Source organism: Alosa pseudoharengus, unplaced genomic scaffold (assembly GCF_046254945.1).
Source record: "Alosa pseudoharengus isolate Yale_2024_CS ecotype anadromous, Long Island Sound unplaced genomic scaffold, YU_APseudo_1.1 YU_APseudo_1.1_scf_8, whole genome shotgun sequence".
NCBI classification, from domain to species: Eukaryota; Metazoa; Chordata; class Actinopteri; order Clupeiformes; family Clupeidae; genus Alosa; species Alosa pseudoharengus.
In genome coordinates, this window is record NW_027468870.1 from 28,926,877 (window position 1) to 28,936,876 (window position 10,000).

At 51.7% G+C, this 10,000-nt stretch overlaps 1 protein-coding gene across 2 annotated transcripts in view; it reads left to right on the top strand.

Annotated features, from left to right (window-relative positions):
• The window catches only part of uvrag (UV radiation resistance associated gene), an 88,989-nt gene that overhangs the window by 19,331 nt on the left and 59,658 nt on the right, over nucleotides 1–10,000 (top strand). Inside the window, exon 8 of one of the 2 annotated variants that reach the window (XM_076273928.1) lies at nucleotides 3,791–3,920. In XM_076273928.1, the coding sequence (XP_076130043.1) occupies nucleotides 3,791–3,920 (130 nt within the window). The remainder of the gene's footprint in view (nucleotides 1–3,790; nucleotides 3,921–10,000) is intronic. The other variant, XM_076273929.1, reaches the window with a different exon arrangement.

Consider the following 10,000-nt stretch of genomic DNA (forward strand, 5'->3'; position numbering starts at 1 on the left):
CAGAAGTGGTTAACACGCGAGCAGCGAGGGCCGCATTCCTGCTGCATAAGGGCCACAGCCAGCACTGCAGCATGGAGGCCCTATCTGGCCCTCACACACACACACACACACACACACACACACACACACACACACACAGCGCTCGCTATCAGGCCCTCACCTTCAGTCACTCACACACACCCTCAGCGCTCGCTACTACAAAGAGCTCACAACATGGTCGATAAGCCTCGCTCACTTTCATCTTGCCCAGATCGCCATCTCTCCCTCTCTCTCTCTCTCCCTCCCCCCTCTCAACATGGCGCTGTTAGTCAATAGGTAGGTAGCCTGTTACAGTTTACAAGTCGCCAAGTCGTCAGATGTGTTTGATGGATATCAATACAAACAACCTGCTATGTCAGACAGACAATTGCGTCCATGTTCTGACTGTGTGTGTGTGTGTGTGTGTGTGTGTGTGTGTGTGTGTCACTGCTGGAGTCACAGCTGCCTGTTTCTCCCCTCACTGGATAATGAGGTTGAAATTCCTGTGTGTGGATTGGAGGAGGTCCGATCTGAGGGCTGTGGAAGGCTGATGAGATGCAGGTCACATTAGCCCTCATAGAGGTGGATTAGGATAGCCAATCATGGGATGATATCGCACAGCTTAGTTGACAAAAGAAGGCTCCTACTCATCTACACTCTATCCCACACTCTCACTATATCGGCCTCCATCTCTCTCTCTCTCTCTCTCTCTCTCTCTCTCTCTCTCTCTCTCTCTTTCACTCACTCACACACCCACACACTCATTACTGCAACAGTCAATAACAACACCCTTACATATAGCCTGTGTCCAGAGCATCAAACTCAGTCACTATATCACGTGCGCTATATAGTGTTGAATGAGGAGATGTTCTGACCACAGTGGCCAGACTCACCTGCTCATCCACTTCCTTCCCTTTTCCCGCCTTTTCCCACCTCTTGTCTCGTCTCCGCTCCCAACTGAACTCCCTGCCTCCTCTCTCGGCCCCACCGGCCCCACGCACCATCCCTCCCGCGGTGCGGTGGACGCGGGGGCTCTGAGCTGAGGCTTGAGGGCTGCTGCTGCTGCTGCTGCTGTGCAGACAGATAAAGGGGAGACTCTGGAGGAGTCGTTTGACGGGATGTTACGGGATATTATGGGATGCGAGGTGACGTGATGAACGACTTGCCGCTGATGTTTCTGTTGGCTCGGCCCGAGCTGTCAGCAGCAGCGCAGCATGTCTCGCTGGACTCCTCACAGGCACACAGTGTGTGTGTGTGTGTGTGTGTGTGTGTGTGTGTGTGTGTGTGTGTGTGTGTGTGTGTGTGTGTGTGTGTGTGTGTGTGTGTGTGTGTGTGTGTGTGGGGTGCCATGCCAGGGGTGCTTTTCATTTACCAGGCATTAGGCTACCTCTAATTAGCAGTTCTAGTTTTCATTCCTACCGTTATATTATTACCTCCACCAAAGAGGTTATGTTTTTGGTGTGGTTCACTTAGGCCCGATTTTCATAAAACTTGGTGGAAACGTGTAGCCTGGGTGAACCCAGACAAATCTTAGTACCGCCCCTGACCTTTACCTTCAAACTGCCCTGTCCTATCTGGCATTGGGAACAAATAACACTCGACTCTGGTGCTCTCGCACACATCATTGGATTAAGTGTTCATTGGCGTTCAGTGGGACAGAGTAGAATGGTGTCTCAGAGAGAGGAGACTTGTGTCTGATAAGGCCTTAGGTTGTCACGACGACGCCTCGGTCTTATGATGCTGACTCGCATGCTAGCTGAACTGGCACCGTGTGAGGGAGTGAGGGAGGGTGTTTGGGCAGTGATCAAACGGGACACTCTGTCCAGTCAGAAGCGCACGCACTGACGTGGAAGAGTTTTTTTATAGCTGTGGCTCTGTAAAATGCCTTGAGACAGACAACGTCAATTGTTAATGGCACTATATAAATGAAAAAAAATATAATTTTTTAAAATTATGCTCTTTTCTCTGTTCCTGGTGAGATAAAAGGCCTGCTTAAATAGACTTGGTGCTGAATGTAGAGACGCCTGTAAAGGGTAGGAGGAAACATGGCTTTTCTGTTTATCTTGAAACATATTCTCATACCAAATTTGTCAATTGTCAAAAGCTCTTTTGTCTCCCTTTTCCCCCACTCCTAGATGTCTTTAGAGAAATAAAACTGCTTTTGAGTGACACTTTAATACCTTAAGAAATCCTCCCCTGTGTTGTTGTAGTGGCTTTGTGGAAGGCTCGCTCTGGGTGGCAGAAGGTCTATTTCAGGCCTGTTGGACGCCCCCCTCTATTCACAGACAGCAGACTGCTCATTTATTTCAACCTGCTATATTAAAAATGTCAAGTTCGCTCTTGCCAAATGAGTAGCTGCACACACATACTCCCTCAAGACACACGCGCACACACGCACACACACACACAAACCTTCACAAACCTTCTGTAAAATGAATCCACATTGTAGCCCTTTACCACCAACTCTGTGTGTTGTGTTGTTTTGGGGCCTGTTTTACGTCTTTTAATCTTGAGCATGTTTACCCACATAAATATGGATGTCCCCTTTTCTTTTGTTCCTCTCCGCTACAAACGCGAAACATTAAGACGTTTAGCTGGGTCTTTTTGATCCTGAGGAGCTAAACAGAACGCCATCTCATGAAACACTTCAAAGTACCGTGACATTTTATCAACCACCGCCCCGGCTGCGGGAATCGAATGTGATCTTCCCCGATCGGGTTGTAGCCGGCGCCAGTCGAGCTCCAGGACCCCTACCGATTTCCATAATACCAAATTCCTCTTTCGTCCTTTCTCTCCCTCTCTCTGCCTCCCTCCCTCTCCCCGCCATAATGATATTCCCTTCTCTGCCAGCATGTTTTGTTTCGTGCCTCTCTCCCACCCGGCCCGTGAGCGGGCTGACCAGTAGACCACCAAACGCGGGTGGTACTCTCATGCCACTGGTGTGGTTTGGGAACTCCTCCGTTACCAGACCCTTGTCGACCTTGCCCCACGTCCATGCCCCCCCCCCCCAAATACCGTTTTAAAAGAGGCCGCTTGTTCTGTTCAAGGGTGTTTATTGATTCCCCGATGCCTCAAATCGTTGGAAGGCGTTTTTGGGAGCCAGCCTGGTTTGCTCTTTATGGTGAGGCCAGTGCTGAGAGTGGGGAGGCGTGGAGTGAATTATTCATCAGCTGATTTGACTATGCGCCGGCAACCGTGGTAGCAGCGGCAGGACTGGGGTTGAACAAGGCCAGCGCGAACAGGGGCAAAGCACTTTGGGTAATGAAAAGCACAAGGTTTTTGGAGAAGAGCACGTGTTTCATTCTGGGCACTCTAGCGCTCTCTCTCTCTCTCTCTCTCTCTCTCTGCCACTCTATGTTTGGGTCTCTCTGTCACTCACTCTGTGCACTCTTTCCCTGTTTATCTCTCTGTCACTCACTCAGTCACTCACTCACACTCTGTCACTTTGTTAGTTCTCTCCTCTCTCTCTCTCTCTCTCTCTGTTTCTGTCCCAGCAGAAGAAAGAACGGAAGTGCAGGCATCTGCACATCACCTGTGTGTCTCTTTGTGTCTCTCACTCCTTCCCTCACTCCTTCGATCACGTGTTCTCTCTCTCTCTTTCTCTCTCTCTCTCTCTCCCTGTCCCAACAGAAGAAAGAGCATAAGTGTAGGAGGTCATCAACTATGCGTCTCTTTGTATCTCTCACTCCCTCACTCACTCCCTCACTCACTCCTTCCCTCACTCCCTCACTCCCTCGCTCACGTGTTCCCTCTCTCTCTCTCGCTGTCCCAGCAGAAGAAAGAGCGCGAGTGCAGGCACCTGCGCATCAGCGTCCTGCGGAGTGAGCTGGAGAGGCAGAGGAAGGAGCTGGCCAAAGAGATGGACACGCAGCACAAGGAGAAGATGCAGCTACAGAAGAAGGGTAAATACACACACACACACACACACACACACGCGCCATCAATGAAATAATTGATCAGGTAACCAGCAAATGAATACATGAGTCATCGTATGCATGAATGAACACCTTAAATGCATACATTATATACATGCACACACTTGAAAATTAAAAAAACCTTAAAATCCCCACTGGCTGCAATAAATGAATAAATGCATGGCCGAATGAATGAATGAATATGCTTACAGTTGAACTAAAGCACTTTATATACATTGAAATCCCCAGTGGCCCCTTGATATTGTGCATCTAAACATTGACGTAAGCACTTATCAGTGATGCACTCTGAAGAATCTACAGTGCAGATGTTTATCGGTGCACATCTGGTTACTCTCATGAAGTAAATCCATTCACAGTGTACTTCACTCACTCAGTAAACCCTCGCAAAGTGCACTTGAAACTCACACCAATGGGCTACTGATTGCAGCTGTACGCGTGCAGTAAACATGCAGCCTAAAATGATTAAGTGTAATGGGAACAATTAAGTGGATTTTTAGAGATTTGTATATTTTTTTTATATCAAGATGAACATTTCGGATTGGATATTAAAGTCTTTGTAAGGCATCAAATATATGTCTTTAAATTGTAAATGTAGCTTTTAAGGTTCCCACAGTGTCACTTGCTCTCTGGAGGATTGCTGGAGGATGGATTGAGTTTTTTTTGTGTTTGTTTGTTTCAGCCCACCTCCTTTGTTTGGTGTGAGTGCCGGGTCGGTGGGTTGTTAGGGGGCATTGTTTGGAAACCCGTTTGATTGATAAAGGCCAGTTGTGTTTGACCAGGGCTGCGGCACTCCTCCACTGTGTTATCCCTGCTTTCAAAGAGAGAGCGGGAGAGGGGGAGAGAGAGAGGAGGACAGAGTGGTTAATGATTGAACCGTCGTGGCGGCGTCTCCACGTTGCATTGTGTTCCTAATCCCCGGTGCCTCGGCTCCGGGCCCACTGCTCAGGAGCAAACATGGACCCGGGCCTAAGCAGACAGGGACGGGGCCGCTTTGAAGCTCAACCTGACTAATTGCTTCCAGTGGAGCTCTGCTAGTCCAGCTAGCTTCCTACCAGACCACAAGCCCCAGACTGGAGCGCTTATCAAGAACCAAATGGCTGAAGAGGGGACGTCCATCTCCTGTTCTGGCCTGCAGCTTGTTCTCCCCATTCAATCTGAAGCCCTCACTCCATTTGATGTGACATGTGTTGTATAGCACGTGGGATTAACTTTGGCATTAGCTTTGAGTCATATTTGTTATATGAATAATAGTTAATTAGTGAATAGAATAAATGGTAGCAATGAAAGAGTTGTTAAAAGACCATTTTGACACTGAATCAAACACATTTTTTACAATCAGCGAAAGATGTAAAAATATATAAAGTTAAGTGACTTTGACTCTCTTTAAGAGGAGATTACCTTTACCACCTGCGCTGGCATGCTTCTGGTTAGCCAAATTCATTTGAAAGCCTTAATTCTTTATGAGTTACTCAAATAAATGTGCAATGCACGGTGGTGCAGTTGAGAATGAATGTGCTGCTGCCTCACTATGTAATCTTCAATCAGTGAATGTATGCATTCCAAGACTGAAATAGTGGCTGCTCGTCAAATTTATATTGTCCATTTCACGCCAGCATCTGTGGAATATGATTTTTTATTTTTAAGCGTTTTGGCGCGTTAGCCATAACCATGTGTCCCAGACAATTGATTTACCAAATGTTGTGTTAGTCATCCCCCCCCCCCCCCGCCCGCCCCCACCCCTCTCTCTATCCCATCATCCATCTCACAGCCCTCCAGCGTTGGCCGTAAACGAGGTGTATAAAAGCCCATAGTCATCCTCATAAACGCAGCTAACTGTCTCATACCTCTGCTCCGTCCTGGCGGTCGCACCCCCACCCAGGGCGATTGATTATCTCCGACCTGCTGCCCAGACTAGGAGGGAAAACAGCCAAGACGTCCTGATGGAGGTGTCACGGACAGAAGACGACCCAAGAGCGCAAGTTCAAATTCAGAGTCTTTTTATTGAAGGGTTCAGGGGGGGAAGAGGAGTGAGAGAATCGTGAGGTCTTGGAGGTTCCGGTTCCAGGGGTGCTAGGAGTGCCAGGGGTGTCAGGGGTTCCAGTCCAAGGTACTGAGTGTGTGTGTCCCCCAGTGATCGAGCGGCGTCTCGGGCTGAGGGTGGTGACGCGTCTGGGCTCACTCGTCTGGTGGTCGGAGGCCTGGGGGAACACACACACAACAGCAAGATGAACAGCAGGCAGTAGTACAGACCAGGGCTAGGCACTAAACGTGGTGAGAGACAGAAGGCAGATTCGAGTTACCGGGGGGGCTGAAGATCGGAGAGTAATCGAGAAGATCCGGAAGGCAGGTCGGGATAACCGGGGCAGTAGAACAGGGAGGCAGTCAAGAATGGATCCGAATCACAGGTAGGAGTCAGAGAGTAGACAGACAGGCAGGTTACTGGTCCAGGTTTGAAGACGATCTGACAGGGCTTGGCTGAAAAACAGGGCTTTATATACTGGGAGAGGTTAGTGGAGAAATGCAGTGCAGCTGGCAGAGTAATTAGAGCAGAGTGGGGCAGAGCCAGGTGGAGCTCGTTAGGCAGAGTAGAGAGAGAGTGAGCAGAGTGGCAGAGAATTGAATTCAATTAAGGTTGTTACCAGGGAGAGAGAATGCTCATGACAGGACCCCCCCCCTAAGGGACGGCCCCAGAAGTCCCAAGAACAACATCATGCCGGGAGGGTGGAGGGGAGCAGGCGGCGGGTCAGAACTCCTCCGAGCGGTCCGAGTGAACCTCCTCATCCTCAGAAGGAGCTGGAGGGTCACGGTCGGGAGACAGGACAGGTACTGAGACAGGATCAGGGTCAGGCACAGGACAGGAAGCCGGGCGGGCAGGACGGCTAGGGACCCCTCTGGGACGGCCCCTACGGATTGCAGGCTGATCAGGATGTAGTCGGTGGAAGTCAGTGATGAGGGTCCGGTCCACTATCCTCCTGGCCGGGATCCAGGTCCTCTCCTCCGGACCATATCCCTCCCAGTCAACGAGGTACTGGAGACCCCTACCCCGTCGCCTAGAGCGGAGCAGCCGCCGGACGGTGAAGACCGGACCGCCATCTAAGAGGCGCGGAGGAGGCGGCGGCGGAGATGCAGGGACCAGGGGACTTTCATGGACCGGCTTGACCTTGGAGACGTGGAAGGTGGGATGGACCCGCATGGAAGTGGGCAACTGAAGCCGAACCGCCGTTGGACTGATGACTTTCTGCACAGGAAAAGGACCAATGAAGCGAGGGGCCAGCTTTCGTGATTCAACCCGCAGCGGCAGATCCCGGGCAGACAGCCAGACCTTCTGACCAACCCGGTAAGTAGGTGCTGGGGCCCTCCGTCGGTTGGCACCGACGGCGTAGCTGGTTCCAGACTTCAGGAGCATAGTGCGAGCCTGGGCCCAAGTGCGGCGGCAGCGGCGGGCATACGCAAGAGCAGACGGACAGGTGGCATCCGCCTCCTGGCTGGTAAACAGTGGGGGTTGATACCCGTAGACACACTGAAAGGGGGAGAGCCCGGTGGCGGAACTGGTGAGTGAATTATGGGCATATTCCACCCAGAGCAGGTGTTGAGCCCAGGCCCGGGGATTTTGGGAGGCCACGCACCTCAGTGCCTTCTCCAGCTCCTGGTTCATGCGTTCAGTTTGGCCGTTTGACTGCGGGTGGAATCCAGATGATAGGCTGGCGGTGGCCCCAAGGAGATGACAGAACTCCTTCCAAAAGGTTGCAGAGAATTGCGGCCCCCGGTCTGACACTATATCCTGGGGTAGGCCATGGATACGAAACACATGTTCCAGGACCACCTGGGCGGTCTCCTTAGCAGAGGGTAGTTTAGGAAGAGGCACGAAGTGGGTCATCTTACTAAAGCGGTCAACAATGGTAAGGATGACTGTGTGTCCGTCAGAGGGCGGAAGACCCGTAACAAAGTCCAGTGAAACGTGGGACCAGGGCCGCTTGGGTACGAGTAGGGGTTGCAGCAACCCAGCAGGAGGCTGGTTGGGGGTCTTGTTTCGGTTACAAGTGGGACAAGCTCGGATGAATTCTTGGACATCCTGTCTCATCCGCCGCCACCAGAACCGCTGGCGGACCAGATGAAGGGTGCGAGTGATGCCGGGATGACAGGCCAGACGGGATTCGTGCCCCCACTGAATCACAGGTGACCTGAGGTTTGCTGGAACAAACAGACGGTTGGGGGCGCTGGTGCTTGGGCCTGGCTGGTTCCGAAGCGCCTCCATGACCTGCTTCTCGATCTCCCAGGTGAGGGCCGCTACGACAAAGTGGCTGGGAAGAATGGGGGCGGGCATGGCGGTGGTCTCGTCCTTCTGAAACATCCGGGAAAGGGCATCAGGTTTGATGTTGCGAGATCCCGGGCGGTAGGAGAGCGTGAAATTGAAGCGGGTAAAGAACAGAGACCACCGCTGTTGACGGGAGTTCAGCCTCCTGGCTGTTTGGATATACTCCAGGTTTTTGTGGTCTGTCCACACTACGAATGGTTCCTTTGACCCCTCTAACCAGTGCCGCCATTCTTCAAGGGCGAGCTTGACGGCCAGCAGCTCGCGGTTCCCAATGTCGTAGTTGCATTCGGCTGGGGTTAGCCGACGGGAGTAGAAGGCACAGGGGTGCATCTTGCCATCCTCGGCTGTTCTCTGAGAAAGCACTGCACCCACTCCCACGTCCGAAGCATCTACCTCCACCACAAACTGCCTTGCTGCATCTGGCATCTGGAGGATGGGAGCGGAAGTGAAACGTGTCTTGAGGCTATTGAAGGCCTTATCAGCAGCTGCTGTCCATTGGTACGGTTGTTTAGTGCTGGTTAGCGCCGTGAGTGGTGCAGCCACTGTGCTATAGTTTCGGATGAACCTCCTATAAAAGTTCGCAAAGCCCAGGAACTGTTGCAACTTTTTCCGAGACTCAGGGACTGGCCAGGACGTGACAGCCGACACCTTCGTGAGATCCATCTGAATGCTGCCCTCGTTCACCACATACCCCAGGAATGAAACGGTCTTGGCATGGAACTCGCACTTCTCTGCCTTCACGAAAAGAGAGTTCTCCAGCAGGCGGCGCAGGACCAACTGGACATGGTGCGTGTGTTCTGACAGAGTCTTTGAGAATATTAAAATATCGTCAAGGTACACAAAAACGAATGTATTTAGCATGTCCCTGAGGATATCATTCACTAGGGCTTGAAAAACTGCTGGGGCATTGGTGAGGCCAAATGGCATGACGAGGTATTCATAGTGGCCGGTTGATGTGTTGAACGCAGTCTTCCACTCGTCTCCCTCTCTCACCCGCACTAGATGGTAGGCATTGCGAAGGTCCAGCTTCGTGAATACGGTGGCTCCCTGCAGCAGTTCGAAGGCAGACGAAAGTAAGGGCAGTGGGTAGCGATTCTTAACCGTGATGTCGTTCAGACCCCGGTAATCTATGCATGGACGAAGAGAACCGTCCTTCTTACCGACGAAGAAGAATCCCGCTCCTGCGGGGGAAGAAGACGGTCTGATTATCCCGGCGGCAAGAGAGTCATTAATGTAGTCTTCCATGGCCTTTCTTTCCGGGGCTGACAGTGAATAAAGACGACCCTTGGGAGGTGCTGTGCCAGGCAGGAGATCAATCGCGCAGTCATAGGGTCTGTGTGGGGGTAGAGATGTCGCCTTGGATTTGTTGAACACCTCTTTCAGGCTGTGGTAACAGGTCGGAACATTGGATATGTCGGGGGTAGCGCCAGATCTCTCCCGGTGAACGGGCAGGGTGGCCCCCCTTAAACAGGTCTGGTGACAACTCCTTCCCCACGCACGGACTGTTCCTGTCTCCCAGTCGATGTGGGGGTTGTGCTGACGGAGCCACGGGTATCCGAGAATGAGTGGTTGGCCAGGTGAGTGTAGGAGGTGAAACTGGATGGACTCCTGGTGGTTTCCTGACAGCAGAATTGTCACAGGGGCTGAGATGTGAGTGACCGTGCCCAGATGATGTCCATCCAGGGCTCGTGCAGGAATGGGTTGTGTCAGTTGATGATGGTTCACGTCCAGT